The sequence below is a fragment of the Monodon monoceros genome, unplaced genomic scaffold, assembly GCF_005190385.1.
Source record: "Monodon monoceros isolate NGI ecotype Baffin Bay Population unplaced genomic scaffold, NGI_Narwhal_1 Super_Scaffold_3, whole genome shotgun sequence".
Taxonomy (NCBI): domain Eukaryota; kingdom Metazoa; phylum Chordata; class Mammalia; order Artiodactyla; family Monodontidae; genus Monodon; species Monodon monoceros.
The window spans coordinates 51,596,594-51,620,389 of record NW_021703780.1 but is presented as its reverse complement, the minus strand read 5'-3'; the positions used below and the strand labels follow the sequence as shown (position 1 = coordinate 51,620,389).

The 23,796-nt window shown below is 42.2% G+C and overlaps 1 protein-coding gene across 1 annotated transcript in view; it reads left to right on the top strand.

Annotated features, from left to right (window-relative positions):
• GLB1 (galactosidase beta 1) overlaps positions 1-23,796 on the top strand; it is a 90,191-nt gene that overhangs the window by 29,429 nt on the left and 36,966 nt on the right. The window contains exons 7-10 of the mRNA XM_029241988.1: positions 1,189-1,247; positions 2,676-2,797; positions 2,884-2,924; positions 8,314-8,426. Of these exons, the coding sequence (XP_029097821.1) occupies positions 1,189-1,247; positions 2,676-2,797; positions 2,884-2,924; positions 8,314-8,426 (335 nt within the window). The remainder of the gene's footprint in view (positions 1-1,188; positions 1,248-2,675; positions 2,798-2,883; positions 2,925-8,313; positions 8,427-23,796) is intronic.

Here is a 23,796-nt window from a genome sequence, read left to right as displayed (position 1 = left end):
GAAGGATGTACAGAAAACTGAAGTTGCATTTTTAAAAAGATTCTTCTACCCTGCCAACAAGGAAATAACTGGCTCTGAGTGAATTGAGTGTTTCTAGAAACATGGTACGTTGCTCAGAGCATTTGGCGGTGAAATAACTCATCTACAAAGAGCTGCACAGGAAGTGGCATGCTGGTTTCGTCCTGCTTTGGCACACTTCCCAACACAGTGATGAAAAAGCACAGTATTTTTCTGTTGGGAGGAACAAATTGAAGATTATTATGAGTTAGTTGTAAGCATTATTTGTATGTAGGGTGACAGCACATACAAATAATGCTTCTTCTGTGGGTTCAAGGACAGACACTCAAGACCAGTGTGCCTGAGGCAGGTGGGGCTGTGGTAGCTTTATTCATTTGTGTGCAAGAGGGGCAGTGCCTGGGGTCAGATCCCAGGAGAGGCGCCTGAGAGCAGCATTTAAAGATCTGGAAGCTACTGAATGCTTAATAGTGAGAAATGTACAGCCATAAAATAAATGAGATTCCATTCTTTCTTGATCAGCACATTCCCTCCTGAAAGCTGGCCTTACAGAGAAGCCCAAGGCTTGTCCAAGAGCAGGGGGGTTTTGGAGACTTGGCTGGTGTCCCTTTCATGGTGGGACACCCACTGCGGGAACTGGACTGTGCAGTGTGGGGTCAGGGTGTCCTCTGCTCTGGCTGGGAAGCACTGTGCGTGTTCACTGATGTAAAGCAGCCCATTACCTCTCTGGGGAGAAACCCCTTCTCTCTTTAGAGGTGGAGGGGAGAACAGAGTCATGGGAAGCAAGATGAGATACAGGCATCCTAATGGAATATTTCAGAAGAAAAAATTGAGTTCACGAGTGGTCTGGAATGACTGTTGATGTACAAATTAAAATTCAGAGTATACTCCATGATTCAGGGATAAACGTAATCAGAGCACATTTGTCCCTTTGATTTGTTAATTAAGTGGCAGATATTTGTGCCACTATGGTGTGTATGGCACTGTGGAGCTTACCAGGAAGTATGTCCAAAGCAGGGCTATCCTGCAGGGAGCAGCTAGGTCAACCAGATGTCCGAGTGGAGAGAGAGAGAGAGAGAGAGAGAGAGAGAGAGAGAGAGAGAATTTGTACATCAACAGTCATTGTCATTGTCATTCCCATGGCTGACCGTTCTTCTCCCTCTCATTTTTCAGGTGTCAACATCACAGCTGCTTTCCTAACCCAGAGGAAGAGTGAACCCAAAGGACCCTTGGTAAGAATCAGGCGTGAGGCCTGGGGAGATGTTTGCTTGCACTAACTTCATTACCGCTGCTGGGAGAGAGCGATTAACTGCTGCGGGGGGTGGGAATGGATCCTCGGTTTCTCTGAGCCTGAGGTCAGCAGCTGATGGGAGTGTAGAGACCCCCTTCTGGACACATGGGAAACCGAAGAAGCAGTGCTGCTACTTGACACTGAGGCCCTGCACTGGAGGGGGGCAGAATGGGGACCAAAGTGAACATCCCGCCTCCATCAGGCTCTGCGCTTTTGCATACTTCATCGTATTTGGTCATCGTGCCAGCTCTCATAGGTAGTATCATTGTCTCCATTTTCAGTGAAACTCAGAGGCCATGTCACTTGCCCAGGGTCGTACAGCTGGTGAGTGGCAGGGCCAGGATCTGTGTTCAGGTCTGTGTTTCTTGAAAGCTCTTTGTGACAGAGCTTCTCCACCTTTAGTGTGCTTACAAATCACGTGGGACTCTTGCTAAAACGCAAACGTTGATCTGTTGGGTCTGGGAGGGGATTGAGATTCTGCATTTCTGACAAGCAACCGGGTGACACGGGGAGGTAGGTGTTGCTGACCACTCTGGGAGCCGCGGGGCTCTGTGACATGCTGTGTAGGTGCCTGGGAGGTGGAGACGGAGGCCAGGTCCTGGCAGGTGTGCTCAGCCCATCAGTGATGCAGCGCTCTCTGTGCTTCCCTTCTCCTTGCAGTTGTGGCAGTTGTCCTTGTCACTTGGCCCCGTGTAAGGGGGAATATCCTGTGCTTTCCCTGCAGCAAGTCAGGCTGCCCCGCCTGTGTACCCACCTTTGTACAAAGCAGCCTTTTCTCAACCTGGTCTCTGCTTCGTGAGCCATGCAGAACCCGAGTTCCCAGACTCCGGGTGGAGCTATTTCCTGGAGTCTGAGACAAGAACTCGCCCGAACACGTCCAGATTTCTCTTTCCTTCCATAGATCAAGGGCTTGGCAGGGTCATGCCCAACAGAAACAAACATTAAGTGCTTGGGGCCTGCTTGGCAGAATATTTGGACAAGTCTACCTCACTTTAAGTCAACCTGAGATCTGAAAATCTAGATTCACACAAAGGGTGAATTTGGAGCTAGTTATTTTATAAACATTTTGTCATCTGATTCTTTTGCCCAACAAACTTTCCTACCATATTCAAACTGAGGATTGGTTAACAAGATTTTGATGCAGGTACAACTTTTCAGGGACACCTGTGTTGTCCACACCTGAGACCTGAGTTTAGGCAATGCTATATGGGATGTCCTCATTGGTCCCCCAGCTCCAGGTAAAGTAGTGAATGGCAGCTCCTCTCCCCACCTGTTCCTCGGTAGAGAACCTAGGGCAGTAGTTACTGAGAAGCCCAGCATGTAAAGGTCTTAAGTCTATCCTAAGCTCCATATTCCTTTCTCTTTTCAGGTCAATTCTGAATTCTACACTGGCTGGTTAGACCATTGGGGCCAACCTCACTCAACAGTCAAGACTAAAACGGTGGCTTCCTCCCTTCACGATATTCTTTCCCGAGGGGCCAGTGTGAACATGTGAGTGTTATTTTTCGGAGGGGAGGCTGTTCTCCGTAGCTGTGGGCTCATGGTGAAGTACTGTCTGTTCTCTTGTTTCCTTGTAGGTACATGTTTATAGGTGGCACGAATTTTGCCTATTGGAATGGTAAGAGCAACTTAACATCTATTTGTAGAATCTAATCCTAAAATGTTTTTGGTGCTTGATTTTTGGAGGGGTGTGCCTATGGACAATTGTTATTTTCTATTTTTGCTTACTTTCTCCCAAATTTTCTAATATATAAGAATTGCATATATAACTTAAAAAATAATTTTTCTTTTATTTATTAAGAAGAGGAGGAAAAAAAAGGTGAGAAATGTTGAATTTACTTTTCTATTGAGAACTGATTTTAAAAAATTGAGTATCCAGGTGTTATGAAATAATCAATGTTATATAAACGAGGAACTGTATTTGATGATTATAAATTACCCTTCTATACTTGTTTGAGATGCTCACAAATTACTTGTTCTTTTAAAATTTAATTCAGAATTTTCATTTAATTTACAAATGTGTTATAGAATCATAGAAATGGAATATTTTTCTTATGTAAATACGAATCTTTCAAAGTTTTCTTTTCTTTTTTCATTTTATTGAAGTATAGTTGATTTACAGTGTTGTGGTAGTTTCAGATGTACAGCAAAGTGATTCAGATATAGATAGATATAAATATATAGATATGTATTGTTTTTCAGATTCTTTTCCCTAATAGGTTATTATAAAATATTGAGTATAGTTCTCTGGCTATACAGTAGGTCAAAAAATCATTCTTCCTTAAAAAAAAATTTAAGAGACATAACTTGTACATTTAGAAGCTATTGTTTTAAATCAAGCTAGTCGGGCAGGTCATAGTCTCTGGCTATAACTTACTTGTTCATATATTCTGGTCTTTTTCTTATCTTTTTTTTTTTAAAAAAACACTTTGTTTTGTTGAGATATAATTCACATACCATAAGATTCATGATTTGGGGAATTTCCTCGCTGTCCAGTGGTTAGCACTCCGCGCCCTCACTGCCGAAGGCCTGGGTTTGATCCTTGGTCGGGAAACTAAGACCCCACAAGCCACATGGTGTGGCCAAAAAAATAAATAAATAAATTCATGATTTTAAAGTACACGATTCAGTGGTGTTTAGTTTATCACAAACTTGTGCAGCCATCATCACCATCTAATTCCAGAACATTTTCATTACCCCAAAAAGAAACCTCGTACCCAAGAAATGCCCCACTCTCCCTCCTCCCAGCCCTTGGCAACCACTAGTCTACTCTCTGTCTTTATGGATTTGCCTATTCTGGACATTTCATACGAAGGGAACCATACAATTTGTGGTCTTTTGTGTTTGACTTCTTTCATTCAGCATAATCTTCTCAAGGTTCATCTATATTGTACTGTGTATCAGGACTTCGTTCCTTTTTATTGCTGAATAATATTCTATTGTGTGGATATACCACATTTTGTTTATACATTCATCAACTGATGGACGTTTGGGATGTTCCCCCTTTTGGGCCATTATGAATAATGTTCCTATGAACATTATTACCTATGTGTAAGTATTTGTTTGAACCCCTGTTTCAATTCTTTTGGCTGTACACCTAGGAGTGGGATTGCTGGTTCATATGGTAACTAACTCTATATTTAGAGTTAGAGGAACTGCCACAGTGTTTTCTAAAGCAGCTGCACCATTTTACATTCCTGTATGGCCTATATGGTCATTTTTTTTTAGTAGGAAAAATTATGGTAAAATTCTCTTCATTGCCATTGACTTTTGCAAAGACAAACCATCCTATATTGCTTTTCTCTAAACCTCATTCCCCACATCTCTCCACATCTGCGTTTTCCTCTAGGAGTCATTGAGGGTGCTTTACAGTTGAGTTTTGGAAGCTTAATTGGACCTTAGTCTCCTGGTGTTAGTAATTGGACACTATCAGCTCTTAATGAAGTTTCTTCTTCAAACTGCTATCTTTTGTGCAGGGCAGGATGGTCAAGGAGAAGACTTTGGTTAAAGTATTATTAACATTATTTTTAGAGCCAAAAAATGGAGATAATGCAAAGTTCAAATGTCATTTCTTAAAAGATAGTAGAGTGCCAAGGTTGGTAATTGAAGTTAGATCAGCCCTGTGTCTGTCTTCCCCTTAGAAACACTTCAGATTTTGTGATGCCTTTTGCATTCAGAAAGTAGGGATTCCTCCTAGCTTCCATCCATGGAACCAAGACCAGTCACCAATCCAGGAATAAAGGCTGATATTGTTTGAAACTTTATAGTTCATGAAACAATTTTTTATATCCGATTATTTTATTGAAAACAATACATTCTTTATTTTTTTAAAATATATTTATTTATTTATTTTTGGCTGCATTGGGTCTTCGTCGTTGGGTCTTAGTTGCTGCGTGCGGGCTTTCCCCAGTTGCGGCAAGCGGGGCCTATTCTTTGTTGCGGTGCACGGGCTTCTCATTGCGGTGGCCTCTCCCGCTGCAGACCTTGAGCTCAAGGCATGTGGGCTTCAGTAGTTGTGGCATGCAGACTCAGTAGTTGTGGCTCGTGGGCTGTAGGGCGCAGGTCCAGTAGTTGTGGCACACTAGCTTAGTTGCTCCGTGGCATGTGGGATCTTCCCAGACCAGGGATCAAACCGGTGTCCCCTGCATTGACAGGCAGATTCTCAACCACTGCGCCACCAGGGAAGTCCCAATACATTCTTTTTTAAAATTTACGTATAATAACTGATTCACTTTGCTGTACACCTGAAGCTAATACAACATTGTAAATCAACCATACTCCAATAAAAATTTTAAAAATAAATAAATAAAATTTACATGTATAAAACTACCACTCAGAAGTTGTCCTTAATCCTGTCCCTTGCCCCTGACCCTGCCATAAACAATACAAGGCTCTTTTCTGCCTCTGTTTTCCCATTTAGTCCTCATAGCAGTCTCATCTGGGCTGGGGATTATGGACCCACTTTACAGATAAGAAAAGCAAGGTACCAAAAAAGTCCACAAGATTCCCATTCAGTTGGTAGAGAGTGGAGCCTGGGCTCAAACTCAGGCCTTGGAAAGCTGGTCACCGCTCTTTGGATAACTCCTTGCAGCCTGAAGCCTGTGTTTCCAACCCCCAAACCAGCCCCTCTGTGTTTGCGGTCCTCTCTCTCCTGCCCTGTTGCCCGGTCTCTTTGCAGGAGTTGGGCGAGGGGGTGAGCAGTCTGTGCTTTTGGCTGCAGTTCTTCGGGCCAGCTTCCCAGAGGACGGCATGGGAGAAAACCTGACTCAGGTGCTCACTGCGTTCCTGCCCACAATAGCTGCCCATGCTGTGCAGATAGGCGCCCACTCTGTGCTCATGTATCCCCACGGGAGCCAGGCTGTCCTCTCCTCCTCACACACCCTGCAAAGCTGAGGAGCGGTACATCCTGCCATTTCTCTTGTCTTCCTACCTCACACTCCCCAGCGTGGCCAGAGGAGGCTGAAGTCAGCACTGTTTCCCTAGGACACTGCCCTGTGGGGATCTGAAACATCCAGAGGAAGATTCTGCTGGTAGAACTGCACACACTTAGTTTTCCAGTCTGTCCTGTAACCCGTTGGCCAACTTCCCAGCCTGGGTTGCCTTGGCCCGTAAAGTATGTTTCTGGGTGTTCACACTTGTTGACACTCCTTCACAGAGCTCCTTCTCATGCATGGCTCTGCAGGGGCCTTGGGTAAACAAGGCCATGCCTACCACTAGGATGCCCTTGGTCTAGTGGAGCGAGGTCACTGCCACACTGAGCGAGAGGAGGGACCATAAAGGAGAAGGTGAGCTCCTTGCAGCAAGGGATGTGGTTTTTCTTTTCTTTGCATCTCACAGCAAAGGATGTGTTTTAACATAGGTGTTCCCAGAGGCAGGAGAGTAAAAGTAATATGACTGGATCAATTCAATTGGTTGAGTGGTCCAGGTCTTTCAAAATGTAGATTCTGTGCATTGAACAGATTAGACAGTCTTTGGGGGATGACCTGATCCTTGGCCTCCCTCTTCTGTCAACCCCGCCACCAGTAGGATCACCCAGGGCGGCTCCATCATTCGTGAGCTGTGGGATCACTCCAAGGAATTCATTACTAAATCATAGTGAACTGTCAGATTTTGTGCCTCATTTACTTAAAAATTAGATTGGATATAAGATTATCCTAAAATAACTTTATTCTTTCACACACTTGCACTGCAAAACGCTCTCTGGAGTAGAAGAGAAAGGGGTGGCATGGAGCCTTGCTGGTCTGCAAAAGGCAGCGTCAGTGTCACCTGGGAGGCTTACTTAGAAATGCAGAGTCTCAGGTCTGACCCTATCCCTGCTGAATCAGAATCCCAGGTTGGGCTAAGGAGTGTGTTTTAACGAGCTCTCCACGTGACTCTCAGGACAGGGCAAGTTGTACTGACACAGGGTCACTGCCCAAATTTGCAGAGTCTCCTATCTGTGAATGTCACCTGTGACAAGGCTGGGGCCCACTGGTCTAGACTGTGCCCCTTGGACAATAATTGCAGCGCTGTTTGCTTTTGGCATCCACAGTATTGGCATTATTTATTAGTCTCTGTGGCAGGTCACGTTCCCTGGGAAACGGACTCTGAGACTGCCTGGCACGAGTTTATTGACGTGTGCTCCCAGTGGCAACACCAGAGTCAGGATTGGGCAGAAGGAGAAGCTGGGCAGTGATGCAGTCTCAAAAGTGGCTCAGCTGATTCTAGAGGGAGCTCTGGAGCTGGGATGGCCCTTTGAGGCAAGGGGACTGGGCTTTTATATCCCTGCACTGGTCAATCTTTGGATGTGGGCGATCCCAGGAGGGGTGTAATCTTGGGCAAGGTGGCCCAGCAGATGTCAAGGACCAGAGAGGGGCACATCTGAGAGCCGTCCTCAGCAAGCACTCCCGGTAACTGGGGGAATGAGTGAGTCAATGTGAGAGGCACACCACAGCACCCCCCCTAACTCTTTGCAGACATTACAAACGCCCAAGGTTACACTTGACTTTCAGTGGGCTGATGTGTATCTGCAGTCATCTCCCAGTTTGTTTGGTCTGATAGCCCCTTAGTTGTTTGCTGCTGATCCTGGGCCCAGAAAACTGTGTGTCCACCATGGACCTTTTCTCAGCCACACATGAGGTGATGAACAAGATCACGGCTGCAGGGTTAACAGTCAGACGTGTGAGTCATGCCATAAGTCTTGCTGTTGCTGGTTGTGAGATGTCCAGGGGGGTTGTGGGGAGCTTCAGAGGCCCTGCTTGTCCAGTGACAGGGCTGTCTGCTGGGGTCGCTGAGAGGGTGGATGGGGAAGGTGCTCTGTAGGCTCTAAGAGCTTGGCGAGGGCCACTTGCAGGACGAAACTCGTTTCTCTAAACCTTGCCTCCTGAGGGCCACCTCTGTGTCACTTAACAGTTGACTCTAATGTGTTCCTTATTTTCTCCCTCCACAATGCCAAGCCATGAATCCCAAAGAACTTCTCCCAGGGGAAGGCCTTCCGTAGTAGCTAGTGGCACGGTTTTGTCTTCCAGGAGCCAACACGCCCTACCAAGCACAGCCCACCAGCTACGACTACGATGCCCCCCTGAGCGAGGCCGGGGACCTCAGTGAGAAGTATTTTGCTGTGCGGGATGTTATTCAGCAGGTGAGTGCTTTGTACGGGCTGCAGGGGCTGGTCTGGGCCAGAGCCTGCCCGGGACTCACAATGCTCTGTAGACGACTTCCTGGAGCCTTTGTGTTTAAAAGGACAGATAAAGGGAAGCATGAGCAAGACTTGGCCTTGAGTCTTGGTCCCACCCGATTAAGAGTGAGCCTGAGGGCTTCCCTGGTGGCGCAGTGGTTGAGAGTCCGCCTGCCGATGCAGGGGACACGGGTTCGTGCCCCGGTCCGGAAGGATCCCACATGCCGCGGAGCGGCTGGGCCCATGAGCCATGGCCGCTGAGCCTGCGCGTCCGGAGCCTGTGCTCCGCAACGGGAGAGGCCACAACAGTGAGAGGCCCGCATACCGCAAAAAAAAAAAAAAAAGAAAAAAAAAAAGTGAGCCTGTCAGCAAGGTACTCCACAGTACGTTGTAAGGATTAAAAAGAACACAGATAAGGCCTCCAGTACAGCCCTGACACATCTGTTGTCCAGTAAGCAGTGGCCATTTATACTATTATTCATACTAAACAGAAGAAAATGTGTGTCCACATAAGTAGCTGAAGTACGCAGGAAAGAACATCCGTGGGCATTCTGAACACAGTACAAATGTGAGCTGTCAGCAATGCTTCATTTTTCTATTTGGGGCAAGTGATTGCTGTTTCCTCCGGGCCTGACACCTGAATGCTTAGTCCTTGCTAACGTTGTGACCTTTGAGGCATCTAACGCACCCAGGTGGGGTTTCCTGTCTCTGTGTGGCTTTAAAAAAAAACCCACAGTTTTTCTGCTCAGTCACCTGAGTTTTTAAGTTAAAAAACAAAGATTTTCTGCCTATAAATGGTATGGACTTTTTTTTCTGTTAGTTTTAAGTATGCTGTAGTCTCCGTTTAAGCCTAAGTGTTATTTATATTATGAAAAATTTTAAACATATTGAAAAATATGATCTATACTTAACTACTCTTAGAGTTTGTCCATTTGATCTACGTTTCCAGATGTGTGATTAAAATGTTGCTTGTGTGATTTTTATTGTGGGTTTAATCTCTGTAGAATTTAGAGTGATGGCTCCCAAGTTCTGTCTTGTACGTTTGTTCTCTGTTTCAAAGTTCTCTATTCCTATCTTTATTATTCCCTTCCTTTATTTGAAGCTTACCTTTTAAACTGGGCTTTCTTCTTTTCTTTTCTAATATAAATACTCAAGTCTATACATTTCCTTCAAGTACTGCTATGGTGCCATATCATAAGTTTTGATATGTAATATATTTATTATTGTTTGCTTTTAAACATGCCTACTTTGATTTCTCTTTGACCCTTCAAACGTTCAGAAGTGAGTTTTTAAATTATTAAACGTAAATATTTTTCTAGTCTGTTGGTTTCTCACATATTTGCATTTGGTTGGAGAATGTAGTGTGTATGATACCAATCCCTTGAAGTTTCTTGAACCTCTCGGTAGAGCCTGGCCTATACCAATATGAACAAATACTCTGTGTATTCTCGAAAAGACTTCGTGTTTTATAATTGTTGGCTATAATCTGTATATGTGTTCATTAGATTAAGCTTATTAATGGTTCTGCTGATATCTTTGATATCCTTCCTAAATTTTTTGGTCAGTTTATTGTATTAGTTATTGAGAGAGTTGTGTTTATGTATTTCTTCTTGTAGTTCTGTTGGTTTTTGAGGCCATGTTATTAGTATGCAGACTGAGAATTAAATCTTTTAGTATCATTATATGGAAGTCATCTATCTCTGATAATGCTTTTTGCCTTAAAGTCTGTTTTGTCTGATACTAATACTACCTGCATTCTTTTGGTTAGTATTTATCTGGTATATCTTTCACAATGCTTTAAGTTCAACCTTTTTATATCCTTTTTAGAAAAACACGTGTCCCGAAACAGACTCAACGGACGTAGAGAACAGACTTATGGTTGCCAAGGGGGGGGGAGGGATAGATTGGGAGTTTGAGATTAGCAGATGCAAACTATTATATACAGAATGGATAAACAACAAGGTCCTGCTGTATAGCACGGGGAACTATATTCAATATCCTGTGATAATCCATAATGGAAATGAATATAAAAAAGAATGTATATGTATAACTGAATCACTTTGCTGTACAGCAGAACTTAACACAACATTGTAAATCAACGTTACTTCAATTAAAAAAAATTAAAAACGTGTCCCTTGTAAACAGGATATAGCTGGATTTTTAAAAAATCTAGTTTGAACATTTTTGTCTTTTAACTGGTGCACTTGTTCATTGTCATTCATTATAATTCTTGATACACATCAATTCATTTCAACCATCGTATAATAATCTATTTGTCCAGCTCTTCTTTTTGTCTTCCCTTATTACTTTCTTTTGAACTGTTTATTTTTGTTTCCTTATTTCATCTCCCTCCCACCCTAGTTTGGATGTTATTCACTATATTTTTATTCTTTTAGTGGTTACCTATTGAAGTGTGAAATACGTACCCCCCCAAAAATACAACTCAGTATAGAACAACGTGAACCCCTGGAACCAACACACAGCCCCCCAGAAGCTCCCCTCATGCTCCTTCTGGTCATTGACCTCCCATTGACCTCTATCACCATAGGTTAGCTGTGCTTGTTTTTTTTTGCGGTATGCGGGCCTCTCACTGTTGTGGCCTCTCCCGTTGCGGAGCACAGGCTCCGGACGTGCAGGCTCAGCGGCCATGGCTCACGGGCCCAGCCGCTCCGCGTCATGTGGGATCTTCCCAGACCGGGGCACGAACCCGTGTCCCCTGCATTGGCAGGCGGACTCTCAACCACTGCGCCACCAGGGAAGCCCTAGCTGTGCTTGTTTTTGACTTTATATAGATGGGTTCATACAGTATGCACGCCTTTATGTCTGGCTTTCAAAAAACTTTAACATTCAGTTTTTACTTATAATAATTTAAAATTAATCCATATCTTTACTTCCTTCCTACAACCAGAACTTATCTCACGTTAACTCCAATTACATCCTTCCTGACTTATATGCTCTGAATGTCATGTATTTTAGTTGTGGGCTAGTTGTGGATGTAAATCTTCAAGGGAGATTTGTTTTCTCCCCTATTTATTGCTGTGCAACAAATTACCTACAAACTCAGTAGCTTAAAACAACAAATGTGGGACTTCCCTGGTGGCACAGTGGTTAAGAATCCGCCTGCCTGTGTAGGGGACACAGCTTCGAGCCCTGGTCTGGGAAGATCCCACATGCCGTGGAGCAACTAAACCCATGCACCACAACTACTGAGCCTGCGCTCTAGAGCCCGCGAGCCACAACTACTGAGCCCATGTGCCACAACTACTGAAGCCCGTGTGCCTAGAGCCCGTGCTCCGCAACAAGAGAAGCCACCGCAATGAGAAGCCCGCGCACTGCAACGAAGAGTAGCCCCTGCTCACCGCAACTAGAGAAAGCCCGCGGCAGCAAAGAAGACCCAACGCAGCCAAAAATAAAAATTAAATAAGTAAATAAATTTAAAAAAACAAAAACAAATGTTATGACCTCACACAGCTTCTGAGGGTAAAGAATCTAGGGGTGGCTTAGCTGGATGTTCTAGCTCATGAATTCTCCTGAGGTTGCACTGAAAGCTGTTGGCGAAGCAGCAGTCTCTGAAGACTTATGTGAGGCTGAAGGGTTCATTTCTTTCTTTCTTTCTTTTTTAATATTTATTTATTTATTTGGTTGCACCAGGTCTTAGTTGCACCACGTGTGTTCCTTAGTTGCAGCAGGCGGGCTCCGTAGTTGTGGCATGCATGTGGGATCGAGTTCCCTGACCAGGCCCCCTGGATTGGGAGCGTGGAGTCTTACCCACTGTGCCACCAGGGAAGTCCCTGAAGGGTCCATTTCTTTCTTTACTTTCCTCTTTCTTTTTTTTAATTGAAGTATAGTTGATTTATAATGTTGTGTTAGTTTCTGCTGTACAGCAAAGTGAATCAGTTATACATGTATATATACATATTCTTTTCCATTATGCTTTATAACAAGTTATTGAGTATAGTCCCCTGTGCTATACAGTAGGACCTTGTTGTTCATCTATTTTTTATATAGTAGTTTGTATCTGCTAAATTATCCTTCCCCCACCCCTTCCCCTTTGGTAACCTTAAGTTTGTTTTTCTATGTCTGTGAGTCTGTTTCATAAATAAGTTCATTTGTGTCATATTTTAGATTCTACGTATAAATGATATCATCTGGTATTTGTCTTTGTCTGACTTGCTTCACTTAGTATGATCATCTCTAGGTCCATCCATGTTGCTGCCAATGGCATAATTTCTTTTTTTATGGCTGAGTAATATTCCATTGTATATACATACCACATCTTCTTTACCCATTCATCTGTCGATGGACATTTTGGTTGCTTCCATGTCTTGGCTATTGTGAATAGTGTTGCTATGAACATAGGGGTGCATGTATCTTTTTGAATTATGGTTTTCTCTGGATATATGCCCAGGAGTGGGATTGCAGGATCATATGGCAACTCTATTTTCAGTTTTTTGAGGAACCTCCTATTCTTCTCCATAGTGGCTGCAACAACCTACATTCCCACCAACAGTGTAGTAGGGTTCCCCTTTGAAGGGTCCATCTCACATGGCTGTGTGCAGGTCACTAAAGTTCTTTGCCATGTGGGACTCTCCATGAGGCTGCCCACGATGTGGCTTCCCCCACGGTGAATGATCCGTGAGAGAGTGGGCACCTCCAGATGAAAGCTGCAGTCTTTTTATTACCCAAACACAGAATGACATCCCATCCCTTTTTCCATATTCTTTCCACTAGAAGCCAGTTACTAAGTCCGGGCCATATTCAGGGGAATTAAGTTCCACTTGTTGAGGGGAAGAGTATCAGAGAATTTGTGGGCATGTCGTTAAAACCACCACATCCCCCTACACTCAGGGCCATATTTATGACGGGCAGTGTTCATTGTAATCACAGGTAGCCTTTGGTTATGCCACTAATCAGATAAACAGGTTCATTTATTTCCTTTACTGTTTTTTTTTTTTAATATTTTTTATTTTTAGAGGTTCCTTTTTTTCCTTTCTGTCCTAATTTTGTTTAAGTATATAAAATTACAAGGTATCAGTATTTTTAGATGTTTCCCCTATGGCTAAGATTTCCAGAAAATATGTCTTCGAATGTCCTGCCTGGAGTAAAGGGCTGGTTGCCAGCATTCTGCGCCCTGGGGCAGGATTGGAGGTGGGGGGTGGGGGTGGGGTGGGGGGGGTAGTTACTTTTTACTACGTGCATGATCACATTCTCCCCTTTTAAAATGTCCTCGATGCTGCAGGTTATCCATGAAAGCAAAGACCATGTTTTCCCCTCTCGGGAGAATAAATCTCTAGTCCCAGGTGGGAGGGGGCATTGCATAGAGCAGCGTTTCTCAAATACCAGAGCATCAGAACCACCTAAGTACTTGATGGAAATGCAAATTCTACTGAATCAGAAACGCTGTGGATAGGGTCAGCAATCCAAGATTTTACAGACCCCTGGGTGATTCTGACGTGCGCTAGAGTTTGAGAACCTTTGGCTTGAAGAAGGGGAAGAAATCTGAGGATCATGCTGCTTTACAAATAGCTTTCACCCAATCCTCCTTATTTTAGCACCTGTACCTCCCAGTTCTAGAAGTATCTGGTGCTTCCAATTTTGAGCCTTTTGGTAATTTTGCAGTCTGATTGAATTGGTTCTTAGTTGTCTCCCATTCTGGATTAGGATTTGGCTTTCTTACTACTGATTTGCCATTCATTTGTCCATTTTCCAGCTTCCAGAATTTTGTTGCTGTTGTTTCCTCTTCTGTTCTTCAGTTCTGTGTATTTATGTCTTAAACAAAAATCTGTTTACTGAGATGTTTACTGGCATTCTTTTGGGAAAGAATGAAATTAGATGTTATGTTTAATGTGCCATCTTAACCTAAATGATCTCATTCTCTGTAATGGCTACACGCTATTGTGCTATTTAGATTTACTGCCATTTACTTAATCCATTTCTAATTGATGGGCATTTAGATTATTTTCAAATTTTAAATGACATCTCATGTACAGTTCAAGGAAGCTACAGGAAATTTTCTTTTTTCTTTTTTTTTTAATATTTATTTATTTATTTGGCTGTGCCAGGTCTTAGCTACAGCATGTGGGATTTTTTTTTTTTTTTTTTTTTTTGCAGTACGCGGGCCTCTCACTGTTGTGGCCTCTCCCATTGCGGAGCACAGGCTCCGGACGCGCAGGCTCAGCGGCCATGGCTCACCGGCCTAGCCACTCTGCAGCATGTGGGATCTTCCCAGACCGGGGCACGAACCCATGTCCCCTGCATCAGCAGGTGGACTCTCAACCACTGCACCACCAGGGAAGCCCAGCATGTGGGATTTTTAGTTGCATCATGCGGGATCTAGTTCCCTGACCAGGGATGGAACCCGGGCCCCCTGCATTGGGAGCGTGGAGACTTAGCCACTGGACCACCAGGGAAGCCCCTGAAATTTTCTTGAACTATATTACAAATGGCCCTTCAATGAAATTGCATCAGTTGAGTCTTATTTCCCCACACTTTTACCAATACTGTGAATTATCAGACTTTTTGACGTCGCCATTTGATATGTAAAAGGATAGTTTTAAAAGTAAGCATTACTTTCTTTAGTAATGAGTACTTGGAGTTGTACACCCTTTCATGTATAAATTGTCCATTTATGTTACTTTTTCTATGAACTATTTGTTCAGGTTTTTTCATAGTTTTTCTGTTGAGCTATTTGTTCTTTTTGTAATTTGCAAGAGTTTTGTTATTGTGGCATTTTTCATTTTTCACAGTTTGGGGCGGGTTCCTTTTTTTTCTGTAAAAAATAATCCTGTGTTTTTATGTAGTCAGATATGTTACTTCCCTCCTTTATGGCTGCTTCCCCACTGTAGTAGTATAAATAAATTCTCAGCATGTTTAAAATTTTTATGATTTCATATTTTACATTTAAGTGCTGATGTGCATGGAATTTTTGTTGTTGCTGTTATTAGGAGTGAGGTGGAGACTTAGCTTTATTCATCTCTTAAATGACTAGACAGTTATCCCAGCCCTTTTTATTGACTTATCAGTTATTTTGCCACTGGTTTGATGTGCCCATTTTGTCACCTACTTAATTTCCATAAGTATTTGGGTCTATTTTTGAACACTTTCTTTTATGTTATTGATTTTTTTTTTTTTTTTGCGGTACGCGGGCCTCTCACTGTTGTGGCCTCTCCCGTTGCGGAGCACAGGCTCCGGACACGCAGGCTCAGCGGCCATGGCTCACTGTGCCTAGCCGCTCCACGGCATGTGGGATCTTCCCGGACCGGGGCACGAACCCGTGCCCCCTGCATCAGCAGGCGGACTCTCAACCACTGCGCCACCAGGGAAGCCCAATGTTATTGTTTTTTTTTCTCTTTTATTAATACCAAACTGTTTTAATTGTTACCTTTACAATGTTTTATTATCTGGTAGGATTAGCCTTCCATCTTTTTTCAGTATTTCCCCGGCTATTCCTGCAAGTTTACTTTTCTATGTAAACTTTCATATTATTCTATCAACTCCAAAACAAAACAAAAACTCGAGATACCTGTTGATGTTTTAAGTTTATACATCAAATTAGGGGTGATATTTACAATATTGAGTCTTAGCTAAGAAAATGCCTTTCTATCTATACAAGTCTTCTCTGATGTCCTTCTTATTTTAAAGTTTTCTTAAAGTAGTCGCTGTCCATTTCTTAATATGTTTATTCCCAAATATTCTATGTTTCTAATACTAATATCATTATAAAAGGAGTCTTTTATTTCTTTATGAGAAATATTATGATATATATTTGTCTTTAAAATATAACCTACTTAAAAAATGTTAAATATATAAAATAATGTCACACATCCATGTACCTGGTACCTAGATTTAACACAGGTTATTATGAAATCTTTGCTTCTGATTTTTTAAGAAAATAATACATCACAGATAAAGCTGGGTTTATTTCCTGTTTCTTCTCCTCCCTCCTCAGAGGGAGGAGGAGGAATAGTATTTATCCTTCACACACATTTTTGTGATTTTTTACCACAAATGCATGCATCCACATACACTATATTTAACTTTTTGTCTCTTTAAATTGTACATGAATATTCCATTTACTTCCCTTTTTAAGTTACTGATTTCTTTGATTTTATTGTAGTGCCTGTGGACTTATTTCTTTTACAGTCTGTTGCCTCATCTCACAAACCACTTCAGGTTTGTTTATTTTTAAACAGATTTATTTAGATATAAATCACATACCATAGACATCATCCATTTAAAGTACACAATTCAGTGGGTTTTGTATGTTAATTGTTTTTAATTGTGATAAAATATATATAACAAAATTTGTCATTTTAACCATTTTTACGTGTACAATTCAGTGGCATTAATTACATTCATAATGTTGTGTAACCATCGCCATTATCTATTTACAAAATCTTTTCATCCACCCAGACAGAAATGCTAACTATTATGCAATAACTCCCCATTTCCCCCTCCTTTCAGCCACCGGAAAGCGCTAGTCTACTTTCTGCCTCTGTGAATTTGCATATTGTAGATGTTTCACAAAAGTGGAACCATACAATATTTTCCTTTTGTGTCTGACTTATTTCACTTAGCATAATGTTTTCAAGGTTCATGTTATAGCATGTATCAGAAGTTCATTTCTTTTCATGGGTGAATAATACTTCATTGTATACATACAGACAGCCCTCCATATCTGTGGGTCCCACATCCACAGACTCAACCAACTACAGATTGAAAATATTTAAAAAAAAAAAATTACAGAAAGTTCCAAAAAGCAAAACTTGAGTCTGTTGCACGCAGGCAATTTTTCACATAACATTTACATGGTATTTACAACTATTTACATAGCATTTACACTGTATTAGGTATTATAAGTAATGTAGAGCTGATGTGAAATATATGAGAGAATGTGCACGGAACATATGCAGATGTACTCAAGTCCCTTGAGCTTCCTGGAATGTTGGTATCTGTGGGGGTCCTGAAATCAATACTCCGCAGATACAGAGGGACGACTTGTATACCACAGTTTGTTTATCTATTCACCTCATTCATCTCTTGATGAACACTTGGGTTGTTTCCATCTTTTGGCTATTTTGAATGATACTACATTGAACATTGGGGCACAAGTATCTGTTCAAGTCCCTGCTTTCGATTCCTTTGGGTATATACCTCTCAGTGGTGTTGCTGGCAGGTTTCTTTTTTTAATTTTTTTTTATTTTTTGCGATACGCCGGCCTCTCAGTGTTGTGGCCTCTCCCGTTGCGGAGCACAGGCTCCCGGACGCGCAGGCTCAGCGGCCATGGCTCACGGGCCCAGCCGCTCCGCGGCATGTGGGATCTTCCCAGACCGGGGCACGAACCCGTGTCCCCTGCATCGGCAGGCGGACTCTCAATCACTGCGCCACCAGGGAAGCCCGTGGCAGGTTTATTTTTAGAATCATTTGCCTTCTGAAATAATGAGCTTTTCTATGCTTAACATAGAAAAACAATCCAAGTCAAATTTAAAAGCAGATATTTTACATGTGCTTTTCTTGCACAAAACATCATCTAATCTTTGGCCTCATCATAACCTCACGGTTTTTTTTGCGGTACACGGGCCTCTCACTGTTGTGGCCTCTCCCGTTGTGGAGCACAGGCTCCAGACGCACAGGCTCAGCAGCCATGGCTCATGGGCCCAGCCGCTCCACGGCATGTGGGATCTTTCCGGAGCGGGTCACGAACCCGTGTCCCCTGTATCGTCAGGCAGACTCTTAACCACTGCGCCACCAGGGAAGCCCAACCTCACGTTTTTATTCTCCCATATATTTAGCTACTTCTTTCTGCCCCCTCCCCCAACCCCTGCAACCCCTCACATTTTCTTGATCTTCCCTGACTCTTAGGATTGATGGCTGTTAGAGTCTTTCACCATCACCCTCCATAGCCCTCTCTGCTGCTGTTCAAGGGCGCCTGCTCCACAAACCACCAGCCTGGACCATTCTGCTGTCACACTCTGGCCCTGAAATCAGGCAGGAGGACTGTGAACTTCAGTGTGGAGTGGCTGGAACAGGGGTTTGTGCTTCCAACCTCAACTGGACCTTTAATTATCTGCACTTCTCTATTTACATCCTGGTCTCTTCTCCCCATCTAGTGGGAACCAACACTGCCATGCTTTCTCCTTAAGGTACAGGTGATGCTATCTCCTCCTTCACCAAGAACATTAATGCTGCTGAATATACCATGTGAAATAGTCAGATATACATTTCAGAAAGGGTACTGAGTGAGGCACCAAAAGCGAATGTATATTTAAATGAGTAAAAAAGAAATCATTACAAACTTTCTGTTACCAGGGGATAAGTGGGGGGAGGGATAAATTGGGAGATTGGGATTGACATATACCCACTACTGTATATAAAATAGATAACTAATAAGAACCTGCTGTATGGCACAGGGAGCTCTACTCAATACTCTGTAATGGCCTATATGGGAAAAGAATCTAAAAAGAAAAAAGAGTGGATATATGTGTATGTATAACTGATTCACTTTGCTGTACACCTGAAGTTAACACAATATTAATCAACTATACCCCAATAAAAATTGTTTAAAAATCATTACAAATTTAAAAATTTTTAAATTAAAATAATTGCAAACATCACAAAACTTAAAAACATATTTTGGCTTTATTAACTGAAACACCTCTGTCATCCTTCTTTCCTTATATTCTTTTGGCTGCATGCTGTTTTATTGTCTCTTCGGATGATAACAATGTTTGTAATCTTCTCTAGAGAGACTGGCAATCTCTCTCAAGTGTGACTGACTGAAATTTGTTTTTTAGTATTGATAGTTTAGAAAAACAGGAAAGCTTCACATTTTGTTACTGATAGCGTTATATGAATATTTAGGATTGTTATCTAAACTGGGGAGATCTCTCTCAAATTCTTTCATGCGTGAGCTGTAATATTTGGAAGAAATTTCTGTAGACATGTCCTGGCCCCATAACATTTTTTTTAACATCTTTATTGGAGTATAACTGCTTTACAATGGTGTGTTAGTTTCTGCTTTATAACAAAGTGAATCAGTTATACATATACATATATCCCCATATCTCTTCCCTCTTGCATCTCCCTCCCTCCCACCCTCCCCATCCCACCCCTCTAGGTGGTCACAAAGCACCGAGCTGATCACCCTGTGCTATGCAGCTGCTTCCCACTAGCTATCTATTTTACATTTGGTAGTGTATATATGTCCATGCCACTCTCTCACTTCGTCCCATCTTACCCTTCCCCCTCCCCATGTCCTCAAGTCCATTCCTAGTAGGTCTGCATCTTTATACCTGTCTTGCCCCTAGGTTCTTCATGACCATTTTTGTTTGTTTGTTTTTTAGATTCCATATAAATGTGTTAGCATATGGTATTTGTTTTTCTCTTTCTAACTTACTTCACTCTGTATGACAGACTCTAGGTCCATCCACCTCACTGCAAATAACTCATTTTCTTTTCTTTTTATGGCTGAGTAATATTCCATTGTATATATGTGCCACATCTTCTTTATCCATTAATCTGTTGATGGACACTTAGGTTGCTTCCATGTCCTGGCTATTGTAAATAGAGCTGCAATGAACATTGGGGTACATGACTCTTTTTGAATTATGGTTTTCTCAGGGTATATGCCCAGTAGTGGGATTGCTGGGTCATATGGTAGTTCTGTTTTTAGTTTTTGAAGGAACCTCCATACCGTTCTCCATAGTGGCTGTATCAATTTACATTCCCACCAACAGTGCAAGAGGGTTCCCTTTTCTCCACACTCTTTCCAGCATTTATTGTTTGTAGATTTTTTGATGATCTGGCCCCATAACATTTTAAACCCTGTTTCCCCTCCACAACCCACATATTTCTGGAGCTGGATGCCTTAGAGCACAATCATATTGCAAGTCAGCATAATCTGTTAGCAATAGTTTACCTATTCATAGGAGTGACAGTGAACCTTGTAAATATATTCTGTGCCCAAATTAAATAAATCCCCACCTCAGCTCTCCTTTGGTTGAATCTCAAAGATGCCTGTAGCCACTCTAAAGCCTCCTGACCCAAGAGGATGTTTAACACAGGAAAGCTGGAGCGGAAAGAGGCGAGGGTCTTAGCCTTTGGTGGTTAAATTGCATTACTTCTGCAAATTTTACAAAAACCTATGACCATGAGAACGCACTGCTAGGACCCTCCCTTGGGGCACTTCTGGCTGCAGAAGATGAGTTCAGCAGCTGCTGCGGTAACCTAGGGGTTAGATGATGGCGGGGCCAACGGGGAGTGCAGAGGAAGCAGTTGATTTGAAAAATATTCAGGAGGTAAAACTGGTGGAATTTGGCAACCGGCTGAATGCTGGTGTGAGGAAGAATGAGGAGTCATTGATTTGTCCGGGTTACAACCTTGGTTGGATAACTAGATTGGTATTGGGGTCAACAGCTAACATTGAGGGTTGCAGAGAAGGCACAGGTGGGAAGGGGGAGGGAGAAGCAAGTTGAGCTCAGGATGCCTCTGAGGACATCCAGGTGGAGGTGTCTGTCTGGCAAGCACCTCACTTAAGAATGAGAAGCTCCAGGAAGAATCCGTTAGGCACGGATTCTGCACTCATTGTGGAGGTGGAGGCTGAAGTCCAGGAGAGTTTGAGATTGCACGCAGAAGCTGAGTGAGAAGGGCAGCGGGCCAAGCAAAAGACAAACCCAGAGGATCCCAAGCATTTAACCAGTGGCCACAGTAAAATGAACCCATGAAGGAGACAGAGTCTTCAGAAATTAAGGTAATTCAGTAGCTTATGATAGATTGCAGCTTAAGATGTGGTCATCTTTCCCCACTTCTCTTTTTTGATATTTCAGGTTTGGAAGAGAGAAATGAACGACTTTAAAAGTGAGCTCTTTCTTATGAGCCTTTGTAGATGTTCACTTCGATGGTTTGTTAGATGGTATTCAAAGTATTTGTCTGCATCGAGGAAAAGAAATGGGATCATAAATACCCCCATATATAGCTCTTCCTGCCTCTTTCCTTCACCAAAGACTTAAAAAGTCGAATGGGTCTCTTCTTTAGTTCATCTCAAGAGTAAGCTGGGTGGAGATGGACAGTCTCTTTCACTGACATGGACTCCCAGAGATGGGAATTTCCCAGCAGACTGCACAAGCTTGTGCTCAGCGGTGAAGACTCCAGGCAGCCCTCACACAGGACTCTTCAAGGCGTGACAAAGCTCGTGATATTTGCATTTTTAAATGTATTCTCTTTGGTGTGGGTAAAACTCAACCAGACGCGGTTAACACTTTGACCTCGAGGATGAAGCGTAATACTATAGGGTAGCGCCCTCCTCCTTGGTAGCAATTCCTGAGAGGGGCAGTGGTGAGTTTATTTTTGTATGCTTTTGAATGAATTTCAGACCGATTTTTTAAAGAGTTTTGTTCCAGTTCTTCATAGGGATTCCATCAAAGATGAGTCCAGCTGACTTTCTGAAGATGGGTCATTCTGCAGAAATTAAGTTGTAGTTGAGGACCTTGATGACTGGAGGGGATCTCGGAATTCCATGAGGGTGGTAGTGAGGCTGGGCGGGGACTGGACATGACAGAATGGCCATCGTGATTTTCAGTACCTCAGAAGCTTAATGAAGTTTGAAACTTGACCCAGGACCAGTCTACACTGGCTGATTGATAGTCCTTCTTGGTTTATGGCTGGAATGACATTAGCTCAATGGGTAGACACAGCTGTCTCTTGATGATCCATGTTGCTGGTGGACACAGTGTTTACGTCTGATAATTAAGGATTTCGATGTGAATATTACTTAATGAATGTTAGTCTTTTTTAAAAAAATTTATTGAAGTATAGTTGATTTACAACGTTGTGTTAATTTCTGCTACAGCAGAAGTGACTCGGTTATACATATATATATATATATATATATATATATATATATATATATTCTTTTTCATATTCTTTTCCATTACGGTTTATCACAAGATATTGAATATAGTTCCCTGTGCTATACAGTAGGACCTTGTTGTTTATCCTTCCTATATATAATAGTTTGCATCTGCTAATCCAAATAGTCTTTTAAAGCGTCACCTGTACTCTTGTGGCATTAGTCTATTCATTTCCTACAGAGCTGGCTTTTCTAGTCTGTCTTCCAGAGTGGTTTCTCTGAAATGCTGATCTGGTCAGGATGCCTTCCATGACTCTGCCCCTGTTTTCATCAAGCCTCATCTTTCAATTCTCCCCCTTTTTTTTGGTGCCACTTTAAAAATATTGAAGTATGGTTAATTTACAATGTTGTGTCAGGTTTGGGGTGTACAGCAAAGTGATTCAGTACTTTTTCATTCTTTTTCAGATTCTTTTCCATTATAGGTTATTACAAGATATTGACTATAGTTCCCTGTGCTATTCAGTTCTCACTTTCTTATATGTGAGTCTCTAGCCTTAAAATGAAGGTACATAAAATTCTAGAATTTTACAGGAGGTGCAGTTTACAGCTCCTGGCCTCTGCACAAACTGGTCCCTCTGCCCTTATCCATCTGGAAAATGAGGTCACATCTCTTTACCTTCTCTGGGGTTTGTCTTTGATTCGTCTCTCTGAAGATTTAGTCACACTTTGTTTTCCGTCACCACATTATACTGTGGAAATCTTGAAGACACAACTTCTCCTAGTTTGCTAATATAACTTGTTTATACATTCTCACTCTGGACTAGGGGCTGTTATTATCCTTAGTACCAAGCGTAAGACCTGACACAAAGTACTTTCCTTTTTTTTGCCACGGCTTGTGGGATCTTAGTTCCCTGACCAGGGACTGAACCCGGGCCCTGGCAGTAAAAGCGTGGAGTCCTAAACTCTGGCCAGGGAATTTCCCAAAGTACTTCCTAAGAGCTTGTTAGAGATAAATGAATGAAAACATTAGAGATCTTGGGAAAAGAAAAGTTGGTCGCCATTGAATCTATTGGATTACACTGGGAAAAGAGCTGCTTCCCATGTTGAATTTGTCCATCTAAACAGGTAGGATAAGAAGCAGTATTTATGACTGCTCTTAAAACTATGATTAAAGTACAAATTACTATGGAGAAATAAAGGTTCAGAAGTATAATATTTTGGCATATTTGTCTATTTCTTTTCTGACATATTAATTAGTTGGACAGAAGATTAGAATTTTGCTGTATGATAATCAATGAAAATTCACTATAATTTTTTTTTAAAGACAGAAGATTGTGGCAAGTGGAATAGACACATGGAGGCTTAATAATGAGAATATAATGAACTCATACCACTGATTAAAAATTCAAGATCCAATTAGATAATTGGGCAAAAGACATAAACAAGTATAGACATTTGGTGAAAGCTTTGGCATACACTGTATTAAGA